This window comes from Coenobita brevimanus, chromosome 51 (genome assembly GCF_032717465.1).
Source record: "Coenobita brevimanus isolate Jiangsu-jjx chromosome 51, ASM3271746v2, whole genome shotgun sequence".
Classification (NCBI taxonomy): domain Eukaryota; kingdom Metazoa; phylum Arthropoda; class Malacostraca; order Decapoda; family Coenobitidae; genus Coenobita; species Coenobita brevimanus.
Window position 1 is genome coordinate 9,243,033 of NC_137004.1, and position 22,118 is coordinate 9,265,150.

The 22,118-nt window shown below is 48.8% G+C and overlaps 2 protein-coding genes across 2 annotated transcripts in view; one reads left to right on the plus strand and one right to left on the minus strand.

The window, feature by feature from the left end:
• Positions 1-275, minus strand: part of LOC145400040 (histone H2A) — a 372-nt gene extending 97 nt beyond the window's left edge. The window contains exon 1 of the mRNA XM_080272541.1: positions 1-275. This exon is cut by the window's left edge and continues 97 nt beyond it. Coding sequence (XP_080128667.1) covers positions 1-275 — 275 coding nt within the window.
• Positions 276-19,607: 19,332 nt separating this feature from the next.
• On the plus strand, positions 19,608-19,979 carry LOC145400134 (histone H2B-like). The gene has a single exon (XM_080272646.1). The coding sequence runs from the start codon at positions 19,608-19,610 to the stop codon at positions 19,977-19,979; it is 372 nt and encodes a 123-aa protein (XP_080128772.1).
• Positions 19,980-22,118: the final 2,139 nt, after the last annotated feature.

The window sequence follows — 22,118 nt, forward strand, 5'->3', positions numbered from 1 at the left end:
TCCTCATCATTGCGGATAGCCAACTGCAGGTGACGGGGAATGATACGAGTCTTCTTGTTGTCACGGGCTGCATTGCCAGCCAGCTCAAGCACTTCAGCTGCTAGGTACTCCATGACTGCAGCCAAGTAGACGGGAGCACCAGCACCCACACGCTCGGCGTAATTACCTTTACGAAGGAGACGGTGGATCCTGCCGACGGGGAACTGGAGCCCAGCCCTGCTAGATCGGGACTTGGACTTTCCCTTCACCTTGCCTCCCTTGCCACGTCCGGACATGCTGCTGCTGCTTTTGCTGCTGGAGTAGTAGGACCTTCAGGAGAAGACTAATGCGTCCCCGGCCCGTTTGTTTGTGTGATATTCGTCCCAGGACGTACTGGGACACGGGCAAACATGTGAGCCCGTCACAGTTGCGCTATGCATGCGCATCTATATTATCGTGGCGGAGGGTAGCGACTGACTACCCGAAGTAATTGTGAAAAAGGAGCACGGGCAACTATGCCAGCGGCATCCCTCACCTCATCTTCGGATGGGACGTATGCCCCACGAGGGAGAGACCTGAGAGCAGAAGTCACAGGGCAATACAATAGATAGTGCAGTAGAGGCTCCTCCGACCTCTCTAAGCAGTGTTCACAAGTGTCTGGGGCCACTCCTTTTATCTGGTTATAGCATAAATATCCCAAACGTAAACGCCGCAGCCTCACTAGCAGACGATTCGGTAAGCCCAGAGGGGGCTGCAATGGTGAATAAGAAGTGGCACTGGCATACCAAGTGGCGGAGCGTGAGCCTTCAGCCACACATAGCCTATGTTCCTCCACTGATTGATGTCCAATAGTCACAGCGAAAGATCTAATGATTTGAGCCTGACTTTTGCAGAGTGGGAACGAGACAGTAGGGAGAGTACAGGCAGAGCGCGCAGCCTCATCTGCCATCTCATTCCCCAAGATGCCAACATGACCTGGAAGCCAGTGAAGGATGATCGTGGCTCCCCCACGGACGAGGAGAGAAGCTACAGTGTATATGGAGGATAACAAAAAAATGTTGTCTTTGAGGGAGAAGGAGCGAAGGCGTACAATAGATGACAGCGAGTCTGTATGAATAACCACACGGCAATACCGGCGGTTGTGTGCATGCCGTAAAGCTCCCAGAATAGCTGCGAGCTCTGCTTGGAAGGGAGACGCCCCCTGGGACACTCGCCAAGACTCCACCATGTCACCAAAAACAAAGGCCGCTCCAGCAGTGCCATCAGCTGCCACAGAGCCATCAGTATAATAAACTGCTGACCCCGCAGACCCTAGCGTAGCTACCCGGCGGAGACTATCCTGACGGAGGAGTGCTGGGATGGTATTGCGAGGCTTTCCACCCACTGGATAAACACACCGGAAAAGGGGAGGCTCCCAAGGTGGTGGTTCCTCGAACCCATAGAAGGGCGAGTCAGGGACCTGGCATATTTCGGCAGTAGCACCCATACTATGTAACATAGCAACCGTGGCACGGGCCCAGTCCCGCCCAGGGGCCGGGTCAGGAGGGCGTGACAGAAGCCGCTTTAGTAGATAAGAGACTGGGAGATCCGGCCTGCGGTGCACAAGTTGCAGAGAGGTCGCTGCAGCCCGGAGCATAATGCGGCCTTTCAACGAAGGGAAACCGCCCTCCACTCGCAGGTTCACCAGTCTGGTCCAAGGGGGTGCATGCAGAATGATGCGCAGAGCCTCATTCTGCACGACCTCCAGAGACTGAGAAACACTTGGGGCAAGACCCGTCAGGCAGATGGCACTATAGTCCACCAAAGACCTGATAGCGTGGACATAGAACGTGCGCAGCACATAAAAAGAGGCCCCCAAACTCTTCTTTGAGAGGGAGCGAAGAGCAGACAGACGTGTTTTTGCCCGCTCGCGCAAGTACCTGACGTGGCTCTCGAATGTAAGGTTGCTGTCTAGTCGCACCCCAAGATATGTGTGTACTGCCACGAGAGACAGCTGGTGGCCACCAATCAGAAGGGGAAAGCGGGGAGGCCTAAGGCCAAAAGGCATACATTTGGTTTTTGCGTAGTTAATTTTGAGGCCCAGCTCCGCACACTTACTGTATAGCCGTGCAAGCGCAACGTTTGCATGGTTGTAACAATCCCTCCTGGCTATGACGAGGGCCAGATCATCGGCATAGCACAGGAGGGTAACACCGCGCCCATAGTCCTCAGTAAGGAGCCCCTCCATGAGGATGTTGAAAAGGAGAGGGCTCAAGACACTCCCCTGGGGGGTGCCATTTAGGTGTGTATGAAAGGAGGAGAGCTGCCCCTGGAAGCGGACCCCCGCAGCACGTTCATTAAAAAAGTCCACAAGCCATGACAAGAGCTTGCCACCCACTCCTTTGTCTGCAAGAGCCTGAAGTATGACTTTAGGGCTCGCCAACTCAAAAGCTTTCTCAAGGTCAAGGAAGACCACCATCCCCACTCCACCCCGAAGTTCACCGAGGAGAGATGCAAGGCAGTGAGAGGCACTTCTGCCTGGATGATAGGCAAATATCCTCTGGTGAAGCGGACCTAACCTCCATGCCAGACGCGCCCGCACAACCCGCTCAGCCGTCTTGGCAATACAGCTGAGCAGCGAGATGGGGCGCATGGCACCAGGATTGTTAGGCTTCGGGATGGGGTGGATGACAGCAGTCTTCCACGACCTCGGCAGACGCCCCTCAGACCACGAGAGGTTGAGCAGAGCAAGAAGCCGTTCTGCACCACAATCTCCCGCATGCGACAGGATGGAATAAGTCAGCCCATCAAGGCCTGGAGCAGTGTCCGATCTACGCTGCAAAGCTGCCATCAGCTCCCCACTAGTGATGGGGCAATCAGCTGGATCAGGACGGTCACAGGCCGCCTGAATAGCCTCAACACGAGAGGCGGAGAGCTGCTCCTGAATGGCCAAGATGGACCACGGGAGATTGCAGGAGGCAGAGCGGTCTGCAAAGTGCTGAGCCAGGCGGCTGGCCTCTGCGACAGGATCAGGGTGTGAAGGTGGACGGGAGGGACGTGGATCGGAGATGGACCTGATTCTCCTCCACATCTCACGGAGTGTGGAGTGAGAATCAAGGGTACGACACCACCTAATCCACGCCTCCTCCCTAAGACGGCGCTTCTCCGCGAGGACATGGCGAGACACGGCAGACAAGCACCGGCGGCACGGCGAAGTGCGGCGCCGCCGGTACTGTCTGCGAGCTGCATTCAGCCTCCGATTCAACTCCCTGACCCTAGCACAATAGAACCAGCCATCCCGGTAGCACCCCGCAAAGCGCTGCTGCAACGGGATAGCAAGAGATGCTGCTTGCCTAAAAGCATGAGCAACTTGCTCTGCTCGATCCTCGAGGTCTGATGCAGGGGCAGATGAGAAGGCAAGAGTGAGAGCCCTATCAAAGGCTGCCCAGTCCGCCCTGCTAATATCCCACCTCTGAGGAGGCGACCCGGGTGGAGGAAGGGGAGCCAAAGGTAGAGCAACCACAACAGCATAGTGGTCACTCATGAGGTGGGGATGGAGTGACCACGTTGCCGAACCTGCGAGAGGGGTGGAAACGAAGGTGAGGTCTAGTCGACCTCCTCTAATGTGAGTAGCCTCATCGATGTCATTCAGCAGGGAGACACCTCCCATCTCCTCCAGAACTACAGAGATGTGCCGACCAGCCTCGTTGGTCTTGAGAGGCGAGGAAAACATATCGTGGTGAGCATTGAAGTCGCCTCCAATGAACACAGGGCCACTGGTAGCCTGGGAGAACAAGTCCCCCAACTCCAGAGAGGCATCTCGGCCACGATATACATTGAATACAGTGAGGGGTGACCCCGCCAATTGTAGGATCACGCCCTGGACCTCAACACCAATCCCACAGTAGGGAGGCTCACAGACTGCAGAACCGATGTGGTCCCTAACCAGAACGGCACAACCCTGAGCTACACCGCGTTCACGAGGGAGGAGATAGGAGGTGTATCCTGCCAAACGAAACCGGGAGCTCTCAGTCAACAAGGTTTCCTGCAGGAGAATAACGTGTGGTTGATCCCTGTTGGCCACCTCTTGCAGGAGGGGAAGCTTACTCATTGCTCCTGCGCAGTTCCACTGGAGGACCCTGAGGTAGGCACCGTCCTGGGGTCCGGAGACAGACAGAGGCGAACCTCCTCTGACTCCTGACCCACTGGCATCAAAGGAGGTACCAAGGGGGCCGATGGAAGATGAGGAGAGCCGGCCGCTAGGGTGCGGGGTGGCCGAGCCTTGATCTTGGCTACCTTCGAAGCAGCCCCTCTGGGGGACGACTTGGGCTTCCTCGGTGATCGAGGCCGCTTGGCTGAGGCAGGAGGAACAATGAGCTGTCGTTTCGCCTCGATTGCTTGATTCAGGGTACGGTCCACTACTGCCACTATAGGATCTGTGTTTAGCTGGACCCCCAGAGTCTGAGCCACGGTTTCTGCTATGGCCAGAGCCAATTGAGTCCCCAGGGTGCGCAGCTCGTCCAGTGTGAAGAGTGGGGCTGCTTGAGTTTGATGTGCCTGCGGAGGAGGGGTTTGCGTGACTGGCGCGAGCACTGGATCCTCTTGGGAAGGAGGGGGCGGCAGGGGTGATGGATCCATTGAGGCCATGGGCCTGTGAACCTCCGCCACTGTCTCGATAGTCTGTACGGGAGTTGGCAGGGGAGGAAAAGCAGTCGTATCTAAGACAGGAGGAGTCTGTGCCTGGGGGCGGCGTTGTTGACCCCAAACAAAAGTGCCTGGGGGGGCCGGCGTTGAGACCAAGGACTGCTGTTCCTGCACCCAAGAGACCTGCTTTTCTCTGCCCTGGTTCACCCTCTTCACCCTCGCTGGGCAACTGGGATGCCAGGCGTGGTGTGCTCCTGCACAGTTGGGACAGCGGGAAGTGACCGGCTCCTTTGCTCGGAATTTTGCCAAGCACTGCTCCGTGTCGTGGGAGCCGCTGCAGATCCCGCACACCGCAGGCCTGCTGCAGCTTGCACGATGGTGGCCGAACCTCTGGCAGCGGTAGCACCTCAGTGGCTCTGGAGTGTATGGGCGTAGCCAGTACACTCCCCAGTTCCCAAGATCGAGAGAGGGGACGAGGGGGCCGCGGAGGGTGACACACACCTGTAAGGTTTCCTCCCGCGTCCTCTGGTGCTGGCACCTGGTAGCCTCCTCTACCAGGTCGTGCCTTCGAAGGATGTCTAATGGGAACCGACGAGGGTATCCCATCACTACAGCCTTCGTCACCTGTCCACCCCGTGTGAGCTCTGTCACCCTCACTGTTGCCGCCTCGTCCTCCGCTACGGCCTTGAGCTGCTGATAAGCCTCCTCCGTGGAAGGAATGAGGACACAACTTTCGTCCCTGCCAAAGCGATTTCGCGCTGCAAGACCCGGCAGCTGGCTCTCCAGGGCCGCCACTGCATCGTAGCTGGTGTCGTAACCCGATTGCAGTGGAACCCTGAAAGCTGGAAAAGAGGAGCGGGGTGGAGGAGGGGCTGCCACAGACACTGAAGGGCGAGGTGGAGGAGGAGGTTGCTTTAGAGCTGGCAGAGAAAAACCCTGGGCCGCAGGCTTGGTCAGGGTTGCACGCTTAGCTCTGCGAGACACAAGGGTAAACCCTTCATCATCTGCAGAGCTATTTTTAACAGCAGGAGTAGCAGCAGCGGTGGAAACAGCATCAACAGAAGTAGCAGTGTCAGGGTTTGGAGCAGGCACAATGTCATCCATCCCCTCATGACGGCGAGCTATCTTCCTTGGTGCTGTAGAGGAAGCAGAGGAGCAAGAAACTGGACGTTCCGGATCAGCACAACCACCAGCAGACACAGTCGAGCTATCCCCTGATCCACGACGCTCCCTTTTTCTTCCAGTAGTGAAAGAATCCTGGCCTCTAGCAGCAGCTGGATGGGTGGCCGCAGCCATGCTCCCACTCAAGACCCCAGGAACCGTCTCAACCCTACCTCCAGCATAGGGGACGCGAGCATATGAACCAGGCAGCTGGATCCTAGATGGCATAGGAATCCTCGAAGGCCCTGGGGGCCTAGACCTCGACTTGCCTGTCATCACACACAGGCACAAACACCCACACTAACACTCACACAAACACACAGAACAGGCACACAGAAACGCAGGAAGAAGCCTACCTACTGTGGCAGGAATCTGCCCCTCCGCTAGCGGAGGACGCGGCAGCCCTTACCACAGCCCCGAAGGTCTTGCCTAACCCTAGCCCTAAACAAAGTTTTGGCTCACCCCTGCAGCTTCCTATAACCACCCCGACTACGGGGCCCCCTTGTGTACCAGGCCTGCACCTGGAAACCGCGGGGTTCGGCTTCGTACCACGTACCAGGGGAACACTAAGAGCCAGAAAGGAAAGACAGAAAGAGGCAAAAAGAAACCACTGAAGGGCGAGCGCGCACAAGCGTGAGCACCCCGGTACACAACAGTGGCTGGAGACCAAGGCGTGGTCAGGATGAAGGCGGCAAGCAACGACAGCAACAACACCTCAAAACACTGTCGAGAGACAAGAAGGGCAGAGCAGCTCGATCAACGGCGAACCGGAGAGCTGTTACCCTTGTTGAAGCAAGACAGGAGCAGGAGATGTTGTCAGTGTGGAGGCAGGCAGCAGAGTGATCCCCCGGCCCGCGCGACCTTCCCTTAAATACCCGTCTTCCCGATCCGACCCCATCCCACCCGCGAATGGGAAGGAGGCAGAAGCCGGGCTGCGATCGGGCAGAAATCACATATAAGGATTTCAGCAAGCGCGGCCCCCCATCACTTGGTGACGACGCCCAGCCAGAAGCACGCGTGTCTCGACCGCTCGCTCGCTCAGCTCTCACTCTGTGACTCCCTGCCTTATCAGCTGCTAACGACTTTGTCGGCATGTGCTACCCGCCCACTTATCACCTCATTTCATAACTTCACCCATTCATCACCTCATAATAAAATTCACTCATCATTCCTCCTACCTCTTTTCCTGTCTTCTTCTAATTTCTCTTTTATTACTAACCCCTGCTCTTTTGTGAATTCGGAGATACTTCCGGGACCCCCCCACTACCTTGTTGGGGCCACGGCCATAACAGTAGTCGGGGGTCCAGGAGATATAGCCGTGCACCTGAGAGACTCGGCCTTTTGTTCTCCTACTTCCTTCCCATCTTGCTGGTGATAGATTGGTTAGGACTTCGGTCCTAACAATCTGGAACCACCCTGCTCTCACAACAAGTTTAGTGATCAGGGTAACGGCGCCAACACCTCATCCTGCACACCCATTGCACCCCGGGATCTGTGCAAAAGTGTGGTGATTGGTTTTCTTCCCCCTCTTTTATTAACGTCATGCGCTACACTCTCCCCCCCCCCTCCCCCCTGATTAATGATGGCTTTCTCAGTTAAGTTTAAATGTACCCTCCCTGCCCTGCCTTCAGACCCTGGTCAGACCTTTTTTTGCATCACTGAAACCCCCTTTGTTAACCTTTTCTCTAGTGCAAAAGACAAAATCATTAAGATCACCTTGGCCTCTCAGGCTCATCTTGATTCATACCTCTCCCCCAGTAACCTGCCCAAATACTCCCAGGCTGGATATGAGCTGATCTCAACTCCTGAGCTAAAAGCTGCCTGTACATTAATTGCCCGGAATGTTACCAAATATGTTCTCAGACACACCGATGATGACCTCATGACTGAACTATCCCTGAAAAACGACATTCACGCCACCCACATTGTTCGCTTTGACAATTCAAACAACATCAAGATTCTCTGTGCTTCACCCCAAGAGGTACAGAAACTTCATTCACACGGTGTCAAAGCGTTCAATACAATCATCCCACCCAGCAACCTTAGACTCGAACAGTGGTTTGATCTTGCTCAATGCTTTAGATGTTACCAGTATGGGCATCCAACTCGTTCATGCAAAAAAACTCAAATATGTTCAAAGTGCTCTGCCCAAGGTCATTTTCATACAAACTGCACCAGCACTACTACTAAATGTATTAACTGTGGCGAAGGACACATTGCAATAGCCGGAAACTGCCCTATTAGAAAAAATCTACTAAAGGACCTAAGGGCTAACAGCCAGCCCGCACAGCATATCAACACGCCTCAATCATACACAGCACCCCAACAAACTTCATCCACCATGTCATATGCCCAAGCCACTCAGAACTCACAGCCCCAAACTCAAGCACCCACCACTCATCCAACACCCACCAACACCACCCCTCCCAGTCCATCTTCCATTTCACCCTTCCCCCCCAACGTAACTGCAGTTGTCATGTCCGCCCTAGCCCAAGCCCTGTACTCTGACGTGCCCTTTGCATCCCTCATCAATGATGCTCTAGCCGCCAACAATATGTCCACCATTGTCATCCCCCCTTCATGGCACACAGCCAAGAAATCACCCCACATCTTCACCCCCCCTTCACAGCAAACTGGCAACACCTCAGTCCCTCCTACCTCACCCCCTCCCATCCCCTCCACCTCTCATTCGTCATTTCCCTGCACTTCCAACCCACCCACCACACCCACTCACCCTAAACCTCATCCCACTCCTACATCCTCAAAACAACTCCCATCTTCCCCCCCTCACCATCCCTCCCCTCCTGCTGATTCACGTCATCCTAACCAAACCACCCAGCCCCCAACCCCATCTCCCTCCACCAGCACAACCCCTAACCAACCTAACCCCATGCCCCCTCCACCTACCCCAACCACCCCCCTCACCTGCGATCGAGATCGCAGTGTCTCTTGCAAACGCAAGGCGGCTGACTCTCCCGAATCCCCCTCCTCCCTCCCCCCTTCAGTTCACACACATCAATCACGCTCCAGAAAACGCAGTGCCCCCTCTCCCAAAAAGAGAACCCCATCCTTCTCCCCTGCCTCACCCACAAATACCACATACATAGCCCATTCAGATTCAGTTCAACACGATCACCATCATGCTTAAAATCATCCAGTTTAACATTAGACACTATTACGCAAACAGGCACCTACTTACACAACTCATTCACGAACACGACCCAGACATAATATTACTCAACAGCACTTGCACCAACAACACCAGAAAAATCAAACACTATGGCTACACTACACTTCAAACCGACGAAGGTCCACACGACGGAGTCGCTATCATGATTAAAGGCACAATTAAACACGACTTCATCACAACATGGACACACAGACATTTCCTTGCAGTTAAAACACACACTACTCTTGGCCCCCTCATAGTCTCCACCACATACACCAGACCCAACACTGGCATCCCCTTCACAGACATAAACAGACTCTTCAACAACACTGCACCAACACTATTCATTTCAGATCTAAATGCACAACACGGGACATTCCAACACAACACAACCAACAATCATGGAAGACAAATGTTCACCATATACCAACACAAAAGATTAAATTTCCTAGGACCTGATTTTCTCACAACATTTACACCTTGGGGATCAGGTAAGCCAGATCTCATCTTCACCAACAGATCATTTAACATTTTTCATCATCACATCACCCCCGGCCCCATGTCTGGGTCTGATCACATCCCCATCATAATGTCCATCTCCACCAACCCGATCCTGATCCCCAGTACACCACACTATGACTACCTACATGCAGACTGGGATGCCTTTACACAAACCCTTTCAGAACAAGAATACACCACTGACTATGAGGGAAAACACCACACTGACATAGAAGAACAATGTAAATATCTACACACCTGCATACTTAACATTGCCAACATTACCATACCTACAACCACACACATACCTATACACACATTCATACCATCCATACGAACACAACGACTCCTAGTGTGTTACCGTCGTCGGTTTGAACTAAACAAAAACAACTTAGGCCAAGTACGGTTCGACCTATCACATCTTCGGACACATGTAATCAATAGCCTTGAATCCGACCACAATGCACACTGGCGACGCCTCATACAAACTGCACAACAACACAGGAAAACTAAACCCTGGGAATTCTGGAAACACATTCGCCGACTCAAGGGCTGTAACTTACCTAGAGTAAGAAAATTAATTGTTAACAACAGAGAAATCACAGATCCCAGGGAAATCACAAACACATTTAAAAACGCATGGCAACAAGTATACCACCCTAACCCTCCTCATCCTGCCGCAACACATCACATAAGACATATAGAACAACACCTTCACACTATCCACGAACATATCACACCAGACGCAAACATACACATAAATAATCTAGACATACATAACCCCCTCACTGCTCCCATACTAGTCGAAGAAGTCAAGTCTATGCTCGCTAGAACTCCAAAGAAGGCGCCGGGTGCCACAGGCATCGGACATCACATACTCAAACACCTCCCAGACACATTCATAAATGCACTTACACACTTATACAACGCTGCCTTGGCATCCGGCTACTTTCCGGACTCGTTTAAGACCGCGACAGCTACTCTAATCCCTAAACAAGACAAGACAACAACAGACCCTTTAAACTTCAGGCCCATTAGTTTACTAGAAGTGTTAGGAAAAACTTTCGAACGAATCATCAACATTAGATTACGGCAATACTTAGAAGACGAAAACCTTCTTTCCCCCAGACAGTTTGGTTTCAGACCTAGACGATCCACACAGGACGCCCTAAACATCATCACCAATTACTTACATATCAACCAAAACATCCGCAATGCATACAAGACAGCCCTTATTACTCGTGACGTAAAACGTGCATTTGACTCTGTTTGGCACGCAGGCCTGAAGTACAAAATCTGCGAACAATTCAACTTTCCTTCACTCATTAAAAAACTACTTTGCAATTTTCTAGACAACCGCACAATGCGTATTAAATTTAAAAATAATTACTCAGACTTTTTCCAGCTTCACGCAGGTGTACCTCAGGGCTCCGTCCTTGCACCCACCCTCTACACACTGTACACAAATGACATCCCCACCCCACTACATGACGATTCACTCACCATTCAATACGCAGACGACATTACTCAACTTGTACGATCAACGACAATTGACGGAATTACGAACAAAGCGAGCGTAGAGCTGGATCGAATTGCACGATGGGAGCAGAAGTGGCGGATTCAAGCGCATCCCTTGAAATGCACAGTAACATATTTTCGTATTAAATCAGCCAACCCCCGCCCACTTTTTCTAAATTCGCGTGACCCCGATCGCGTTCCCATTCCCATTAGGAATACTTGCACCGTACTTGGTCTTACATACGATAAAAACTTCAAATTTCATCATCACATACGAGGCAAGGCAGGCGTGGCTGGCACTGCATTAACACAAATATACCGATTCCGTAGTGCAACACCATCAACTAAATTTCATTTGTATAAAGCACTGATCAGACCACTGCTCACGTATTCACCATTAAGCCTATCTCTTTCGGCCAAAAGCAACATTCTAAATTTACAGAAAGTTCAAAATAAAGCCATACGTTGGGCACTGAGCATACGGTGGGATGATTTTATCACCAACATACACTCTCATGAACGCGCCAACATTCCACCCATCAACACTTACCTTCACCACCTACAACAAAAACAAATCACCAAACTCACCGACGTTCACACTGACTTCATCGACTTTTTCACCCGGATCACACCCCCCACACGACCTCTAGCCAACCTCTTCCACCCTGACGCAAGACCTCCACCCACCCCATTGTTTACTTAATTAACACTAATTTATTTATTATTGACCCTTTCATTAATTATTAATTCACACCAGCAACTCATTTTTAAACTTAAACCACCCCTACACCCACTATCAATCACGGCAGCCACGCATTCACACGCCATCCTCATATCCAGCACCCCAGACCCCGACCTTGACCACCCCATCAAGATAACCACCTTCCTCCACCCCTCCCCTTTCCTTAATCCCCTACCCAAGCCCCCTAGGGCTACAACACCTTACCCTAACACCCCTATCCTACCATCCTATCCCAGGCTCCGGAGCCGGAAAAATCAGATGAACCTGAGAGGCAGCCAATAAGCCAATGCTTGGCAGAGAAAGCCGTAGCGACTCACTCCTCCCTCCCTTAAGTAACAACACTGTGCACGTGCGAGACCCCACCCCCCCTCCCCAACACCAAACACACGCACGTTGGGTTAAGCCCCGACACTCTTTCTCTTCGTCTAAATTCTTCCTCTCCTACTATTTATTATTAAAAAAAAAAAAAAAAAAAAAAAAAAAAAACATGCACATTACACAATGCAACCAGGAACTGATCTCTCAGTAAGGCCGGGAGACTAAAACTAAGGCCTAGTTCCTGCCACCACGTGTTGTCGTCGTCCTGGTTGCATTACACTCATCACACATATACACAATCATTCTTTACCTTCCTTCCTTTCCCCCCCTTTTCTATACGTCATTGTTGTTGTTGTTGTTGCGGCCCCCATCACTTGGTGACGACGCCCAGCCAGAAGCACGCGTGTCTTGACCGCTCGCTCGCTCAGCTCTCACTCTGTGACTCCCTGCCTTATCAGCTGCTAACGACTTTGTCGGCATGTGCTACCCGCCCACTTATCACCTCATTTCATAACTTCACCCATTCATCACCTCATAATAAAATTTACTCATCATTCCTCCTACCTCTTTTCCTGTCTTCTTCTAATTTCTCTTTTATTACTAACCCCTGCTCTTTTGTGAATTCGGAGATACTTCCGGGACCCCCCCACTACCTTGTTGGGGCCACGGCCATAACAGTAGTCGGGGGTCCAGGAGATATAGCCGTGCACCTGAGAGACTCGGCCTTTTGTTCTCCTACTTCCTTCCCATCTTGCTGGTGATAGATTGGTTAGGACTTCGGTCCTAACAATCTGGAACCACCCTGCTCTCACAACAAGTTTAGTGATCAGGGTAACGGCGCCAACACCTCATCCTGCACACCCATTGCACCCCGGGATCTGTGCAAAAGTGTGGTGATTGGTTTCTTCCCCCTCTTTTATTAACGTCATGCGCTACACTCTCCCCCTCCCTCCCCCTTGATTAATGATGGCTTTCTCAGTTAAGTTTAAATGTACCCTCCCCTCCCTGCCTTCAGACCCTGGTCAGACCTTTTTTTGCATCACGGAAACTCCCTTTGTCAACCTTTTTTCTAGTGCAAAAGACAAAGTCATTAAGATCACCTTGGCCTCTCAGGCTCATCTTGATTCATACCTCTCCCCCAGTAACCTGCCCAAATACTCCCAGGCTGGATATGAGCTGATCTCAACTCCTGAGCTAAAAGCTGCCTGTACAATAATTGCCCGTAATGTTACCAAATATGTTCTCAGACACACCGATGATGACCTCATGACTGAACTGTCCCTGAAAAACGACATTCACGCCACCCACATTGTTCGCTTTGACAATTCAAACAACATCAAGATTCTCTGTGCTTCACCTCAAGAGGTACAGAAACTTCATTCACACGGTGTCAAAGCGTTCAATACAATCATCCCACCCAGCAACCTTAGACTCGAACAGTGGTTTGATCTTGCTCAATGCTTTAGATGTTATCAATATGGGCATCCAACTCGATCATGCAAAAAAACTCAAATATGCTCAAAGTGCTCTGCCCAAGGACATTTTCATACAAACTGCACCAGCACTACTACTAAATGTATTAACTGTGGCGAAGGACACATTGCAATCGCCGGAAACTGCCCTATTAGAAAAAATCTACTAAAGGACGTAAGGGCTAACAGCCAGCCTGCACAGCATATCAACACGCCTCAATCATACACAGCACCCCAACAAACTTCATACACCATGTCATATGCCCAAGCCACTCAGAACTCACAGCCCCAAACTCAAGCACCCACCACTCATCCAACACCCACCAACACCACCCCCCCCAGTCCATCTTCCATTTCACCCTTCCCCCCCAACGTTACCGCAGTTGTCATGTCCGCCCTAGCCCAAGCCCTGTATTCTGATGTGCCCTTTGCATCCCTTATCAATGATGCTCTAGCTGCCAACAATATGTCCACCATTGTCATCCCCCCTTCATGGCACACAGCCAAGAAATCGCCCCACATCTTCACCCCCCCTTCACAGCAAACTGGCAACACCTCAGTCCCTCCTACCTCACCCCCTCCCATCCCCTCCACCTCTCATTCGTCATCCCCCTGCACTTCCAACCCACCCACCACACCCACTCACCCTAAACCTCATCCCACTCCTGCATCCTCAAAAGCACTCCCATCTTCCCCCCTCACCATCCCTCCCCTCCTGCTGATTCACGTCATCCTAACCAAACCACCCAGCCCCCAACCCCATCTCCCTCCACCAGCACAACCCCTAACCAACCTAACCCCATGCCCCCCCCACCTACCCCAAACACCCCCCTCACCTGCGATCGAGATCGCAGCGTCTCTTGCAAACGCAAGGCGGCTGACTCTCCCGAATCCCCCTCCTCCCTCTCCCCTTCAGTTCACACTCATCAATCACGCTCCAGAAAACGAAGTGCCCCCCCTCCCAAAAAGAGAACCCCATCCTTCTCCCCTGCCTCACCCACAAATACCACATACATAGCCCATTCAGACTCAGTTCAACACGATCACCATCATGCTTAAAATCATCCAGTTTAACATTAGACACTATTACGCAAACAGGCACCTACTTACACAACTCATTCACGAACACGACCCAGACATAATATTACTCAACAGCACTTTCACCAACAACACCAGAAAAATCAAACACTATGGCTACACTACACTTCAAACCGACGAGGGTCCACACGACGGAGTTGCTATCATGATTAAAGGCACAATTAAACACGACTTCATCACAACATGGACACACAGACATTTCCTTGCAGTTAAAACACACACTACTCTTGGCCCCCTCATAGTCTCCACCACATACACCAGACCCAACACTGGCATCCCCTTCACAGACATAAACAGACTCTTCAACAACACTGCACCAACACTATTCATTTCAGATCTAAATGCACAACACGGGACATTCCAACACAACACAACCAACAATCATGGAAGACAAATGTTCACTATATACCAACACAAAAGATTAAATTTCCTAGGACCTGATTTTCTCACAACATTTACACCTAGGGGATCAGGAAAGCCAGATCTCATCTTCACCAATAGATCATTTAACATTTTTCACCACCACATCACCCCCGGCCCTATGTCTGGGTCTGATCACATCCCCATTATAATGTCCATCTCCACCAACCCGATCCTGATCCCCAGTACACCACACTATGACTACCTACATGCAGACTGGGATGCCTTTACACAAACCCTTTCAGAACAAGAATACACCACTGACTATGAGGGAAAACACCACACTGACATAGAAGAACAATGTAAACATCTACACACATGCATACTCAACACTGCCAACATTACCATACCCACAACCACACACACACCTATACACACATTCATACCATCCATACGAACACAACGACTCCTAGTGTGTTACCGTCGTCGGTTTGAACTAAACAAAAACAACTTAGGCCAAGTACGGTTCGACCTATCACACCTTCGGACACATGTAATCAATAGCCTTGAATCCGACCACAATGCACACTGGCGACGCCTCATACAAACTGCACAACAACACAGAAAAACAAAACCCTGGGAATTCTGGAAACACATTCGCCGACTTAAGGGCTGTAACTTACCTAGAGTAAGGAAATTAATTATTAACAACAGAGAAATCACAGATCCCAGGGAAATCACAAACACATTTAAAAACACATAAGAACATAAGAACATAAGAAGAGAGGATAACTGCAGTAGGCCGGTTGGCCCATCCTAGGCAGCTCCTAGAAGAGTAACTTAACTACTAGAATGAGATAAGGATAGCAAAGAAGAAGGCTCTCCCCCGCCCTCCAAACCCTCCAGCCGAAGCCGGCAGGAAAAAGTCAGAAAGAACACCACGCCGTATAGAAAAACAGGAAAGTGTGAAAGGAGAATAGAGACTATCATAGTGTAACCTGAAAAGAAAATTTATTTTTGAATTAGTATTGGTTATAATATTTTCTTTATTCTATATCCACCCCTTATTTGTCATATGCTTATCTAGCCTACGCTTGAAACTCTCAATGGAAGAGGCAGCAACTACTTTACTAGGTAGCTTATTCCATTCGTCTACTACTCTATTACCAAACCAATTTCTACCGATTTCCTTTCTGAAACGGAATTTTTCTAGTTTGAAACCATTATTTCTAGTTCTATCCTGTATGCTCACTTTAAGTACCTTGCTAATATCTCCCTTATTTATACCATTCATCCACTTAAAAACCTCAATTAAGTCTCCCCTTACTCTACGCCTCTCTAGCGAATGCAGACTTAGTCTTTTCAGTCTGTCTTCATATGACAGGTTCCGGACGTCATGTATCATTTTAGTCATTCTTCTCTGTATATTTTCTAACGAATTAATATCCATTCTATAGTAAGGACACCAAAATTGTACTGCGTAGTCTAAATGTGGCCTTACTAATGCTAGATAAAGTTTCAGTATTACTTTAGATGATCTATTGCTCACGCTTCTCGAAATAAATCCTAGGACCCTATTTGCTTTATTTCTCGCATTAATGCACTGTTGCCTAGGTTTAAGGTCAATACTAATCATAACTCCTAGATCTCTCTCGCATTCCGATTTGCTAATTTCTTTGTTATCTAAGCTGTATTTAGTATCTCCAATGGTCTTGCCTACGTTAAGTACTTTACATTTTTCAACGTTAAATTCCATTTGCCAAGTTTTAGACCATTTGGACAATGTATCGAGGTCTTTTTGTAAGTAATGGCAATCGTCAGTCGAGTTAATGATACGCCCTATTTTTGTATCGTCGGCAAATTTGCTGATTCTGCTATTGACTCCTAAGTCTAGATCATTTATATATATGATAAATAATAAGGGACCGAGTACTGAACCCTGTGGTACACCGCTAGTTACTAATCCCCAGTCCGACTTAGTTCCATTTATTAATACTCTCTGCTTTCGTCCTTTCAGCCAGGATTCTATCCATTTTAAGATATCGCCGTCTATACCGTGTGCTCGAACCTTTCTAACTAACCTTTCGTGTGGGACTCTATCAAAAGCTTTACTAAAGTCCAGATAAATAACATCGTAAGCTTTATCGCTATCTACTGCCTCATAGACCTCCGAGTAGAATGACAACAAATTTGTGAGGCAGGATCGTCCTTGCCTGAATCCGTGCTGACTTTCGTTTATAAGATTAAATCTTTCTAAGTGTTCTCTAATCCTATTTGCCAAAATTGACTCTAACATTTTTCCTACTATTGACGTTAGACTTGGCAACAAGTATACCACCCTAACCCTCCTCATCCTGCCGCAACACGTCACATAAGACATATAGAACAACACCTTCACACCATCCACGAACATATCACACCAGACGCAAACATACACATAAACAATCTAGACATACATAACCCCCTCACTGCTCCCATACTAGTTGAAGAAGTCAAGTCTATGCTCGCTAGAACTCCAAAGAAGGCGCCGGGTGCCACAGGCATCGGACATCACATACTCAAACACCTCCCAAACACATTCATAAATGCACTTACACACTTATACAACGCTGCCTTGGCATCCGGCTACTTTCCGGAAACGTTTAAGACCGCGACAGCAACTCTAATCCCTAAAAAAGACAAGACAACAACAGACCCTTTAAACTTCAGGCCCATCAGTTTACTAGAAGTGTTAGGAAAAACTTTCGAACGAATCATCAACATTAGATTACGGCAATACTTAGAAGACGAAAACCTTCTTTCCCCCAGACAGTTTGGTTTCAGACCTAGACGATCCACACAGGACGCCCTAAACATCATCACCAATTACTTACATATCAACCAAAACATCCGCAATGCATACAAGACAGCCCTTATTACTCGTGACGTAAAACGTGCATTTGACTCTGTTTGGCACGCAGGCCTGAAGTACAAAATCTGCGCACAATTCAACTTTCCTTCACTCATTAAAAAACTACTTTGCAATTTTCTAGACAACCGCACAATGCGCATTAAATTTAAAAATAATTACTCAGACTTTTTCCAACTTCACGCAGGTGTACCTCAGGGCTCCGTCCTTGCACCCACCCTCTACACACTCTACACAAATGACATCCCCACCCCACTACATGACGATTCACTCACCATTCAATACGCAGACGACATTACTCAACTTGTACGATCAACAACAATTGACGGAATTACGAACAAAGCGAACATAGAGCTAGACCGAATTGCACGATGGGAGCAGAAGTGGCGGATTCAAGTGAATCCCTTGAAATGCACAGTAACATATTTTCGTATTAAATCAGCTAATCCCCGCCCACTTTTTCTAAATTCGCGTGATCCAGATCGCGTTCCCATTCCTATTAGGAATACTTGCACCGTACTTGGTCTTACATACGATAAAAACTTCAAATTTCATCATCACATACGAGGCAAGGCAGGCGTGGCTGGCACTGCACTCACACAAATATACCGGTTTCGTAGTGCAACACCATCAACTAAATTTCATTTGTATAAAGCACTGATCAGACCACTGCTCACGTATTCACCGTTAAGTCTATCTCTTTCGGCCAAAAGCAACATTCTAAATTTACAGAAAGTTCAAAATAAAGCCATACGTTGGGCACTGAGCATACGGTGGGATGATTTTATCACCAACATACACTGTCATGAACGCGCCAACATTCCACCCATCAACACTTACCTTCACCACCTACAACAAAAACAAATCACCAAACTCACCGACGTTCACACTGACTTCATCGACTTTTTCACCCGGATCACACCCCCCACACGACCTCTAGCCAACCTTTTCCACCCTGACGCAAGACCTCCACCAACCCCATTGTTTACTTAATTACCACTAATTTATTTATTATTAATCCTGTCATTAATTAATTCACACCCAGCAACTCATTTTTAAACTTAAACCACCCCTACACCCACTATCAAATCACGGTAGCCACGCATTCACACGCCATCCTCATATCCAGCACCCCAGACCCCGACCTTGACCACCCCATCAAGATAACCACCTTCCTCCACCCCTCCCCTTTCCTTAATCCCCTACCCAAGCCCCCTAGGGCTACAACACCTTACCCTAACACCCCTATCCTACCATCCTATCCCAGGCTCCGGAGCCGGAAAAATCAGATGAACCTGAGAGGCAGCCAATAAGCCAATGCTTGGCAGAGAAAGCCGTAGCGACTCACTCCTCCCTCCCTTAAGTAACAACACTGTGCACGTGCGAGACCCCACCCCCCCTCCCCAACACCAAACACACGCACGTTGGGTTAAGCCCCGACACTCTTTCTCTTCGTCTAAATTCTTCCTCTCCTACTATAAAAAAAAAAAAAAAAAAAAAAAACATGCACATTACACAATGCAACCAGGAACCTGATCTCTCAGTAAGGCCGGGAGACTAAAACTAAGGCCTAGTTCCTGCCACCACGTGTTGTCGTCCTGGTTGCATTACACTCATCACACATATACACAATCATTCTTTACCTTCCTTCCTTTCCCCCCCTTTTCTATACGTCATTGTTGTTGTTGTTGCGGCCCCCATGTCGACTCAGTCTCTCGCTCGCTCCGGCACCGTGCACATACCGTCTGACTCGGCGCCGCCATGCCACCCAAGACCTCCGGAAAGGCCGCTAAGAAGGCCGGCAAGGCCCAGAAGGCCATTGCCAAGGGAGACAAGAAGAAGAAGCGTAGGAGGAAGGAGAGCTACAGCATCTACATCTACAAAGTGCTCAAGCAGGTCCACCCTGACACCGGTGTTTCCTCCAAGGCGATGTCTATCATGAACTCTTTCGTGAATGACATCTTCGAGCGCATTGCTGCAGAGGCTTCACGCCTGGCACACTACAACAAGCGTTCAACCATCACCAGCCGGAAGATCCAGACGGCCGTCAGGCTGCTCCTCCCTGGCGAGCTGGCCAAGCACGCCGTGTCTGAAGGCACCAAGGCTGTCACCAAGTACACCTCCTCAAAGTAGAGAGGTTACACTCTTGGCCATTTCAACATTTCCGGCTCCAATCGGAGCCACAAGATTTTCGATAAAAAGGGGAAAGACAGACTTACCAATTTTCCACTCAGGAACTCTGGTTTATCAGCTTTCTCTCTCTCTCTCTCTCTCTTTCTTTTCGGCAACGGTGGTTTGGGATGGGTACGTAGGCACAATCGAAATGTTTTGAACTAGGGTTGGGGGTTAAAACAATAGAGTCAAAATAAAAGAGTAAATAGGGGCGTGCGGGCCTTCTTATTCATCTGAACAACCAACAACAACGTACCGTCGCCCCAAGAAGTGACGGCACAGTGTCAGATTGCTTCGGTCACTCACCACTGCCATGCGTTCTAGGAAAACAGTGAATAAGAGGTAAACATTCAATGCCTTCATCACGTCATGCCAAATAATCGTATATATTATATCGTACAAATAATGATGTAAAATGAATAACAGGAGGCAGTGATAAATTAGATGGTAACACTTAGTTATCTTTCCCGATTTGAATGAATGTGAAATGTATTAACTTCGCGCGCGGTGGCCGGTACGCCTAAAACTCCCAGTCCCTTTTTTTTTTTTTTTTTTTTTTTTTTTTTTTTTTGATAGCCCCCTGTCTTATATGAAATAATCCTGAGATTTTTCTTCGTGGGAAACTGGCCAAAGGCAGTGTAATAACTGCATGTCCTTGAGTGAATGTTATCTCCTTTCGTGCGTGTTGACCGAAACATTTAAAATAGCTTACCGGCTTACGCCTCCTTCCCGCTTTCTGTCGTCGTCCACCGAGACATTGGAAACGGAAATAAATGACTTTAAATTATTCCCTAGTATTGTAACGGAAATTATTTTCTACATAATATTTATTCATATCCAATGTTTATTGAAGCTCCCTTTTGTTCAGTCTTACGCTACCCAAACGTCACTGTCTGTTACCATGCTAGATTTGAACTCCACAACATATTTATTCCCGACTCTGCCTGAGCGACAGTTGTGAAATATCACTCAGTTCCGTTTAGGAATTCCTATTATCGTAACGAACCAACTGCTTCCTACAATACTTTTGAAATATACAGATAACTGGTCATGGATTTGTTGTTTCTTGTAACAATTTTACGTATTAGGCTTCACCCCGTACAGATATAAGGAAGAGTAGGGACACTATCGCTGACCGAAAACTTATGGATACTCCGCCGGCACTTCTTAGGCCGCCTGTACCAACCAACCCACTCAACAGGCGTACAGTAAATACATGCATGACATCGTATCATGCCTATTCATGTCAGCCTATAAAATGTAGGTACATACAACAACACATGTGCACAAATACATTTATACTATGTACGCAGTGACCTACACATGTACGTACACACTAAGTCATGCTCACATACACACAAGCCCTCATACGTCCGTACACACAGACATACATGCTCACAAAGACACACACATACACATACGTACAGTATAAACATACAACATACATACATACATACACACGCACAACTGCAGTTAAAAATCGATGGGTTCAGGTTCCCTTTTTTTTTTTTTTTTTTTTTTTTCTCAGTATATTCAATGAAGAATTTACCGTGCGTTCGTGGCCACTGTCAAACCTTCATGACGGGTACAGAGCATCTCCTAATACGCAGCGGGAATGAGGGCGTGACTGAATCGGTCAGGAAGTAAACGAAACAGGCAAATAACGACAACAAAAACTGCGACGTGAACAACAGATCAACAAAAGAAATACACGAATAGGTAAGTTCCCTTCCCCCCCCACCCACCCGCCCAAAACAAGTAAATTAATGATTGAAAAAAGGATGAATGAATGAATGCATGTATGTAAGTATATAAGTATAGTTCATTCGTCTGTGTGCGTGCGTGTGTGTGTGTGTGTGTGTGTGTGTGTGTGTGTCCTCAAACGTCCGTACACACAGACATACATGCTCACAAAGACACACAAATACATACGTACAGTATAAACATACGGACACACGCACAACTGCAGGCGAGAATCGATGGGTTCATTTTTTTTTTTTTTTTTTTTTTTTTCCAGCATTGTAAATGAAGGATTCATCTTGCGTTCATGACGGATAGACAGCATCTCCTAATATGCAGCGGAAATGCCTTTCTCGTTGT

What these genes read in the sequence shown, in the direction of transcription:
- LOC145400134 (XM_080272646.1), top strand. Translation starts at nt 19,608, where the DNA reads ATGCCACCCAAGACCTCCGGAAAGGCCGCTAAGAAGGCCGGCAAGGCC.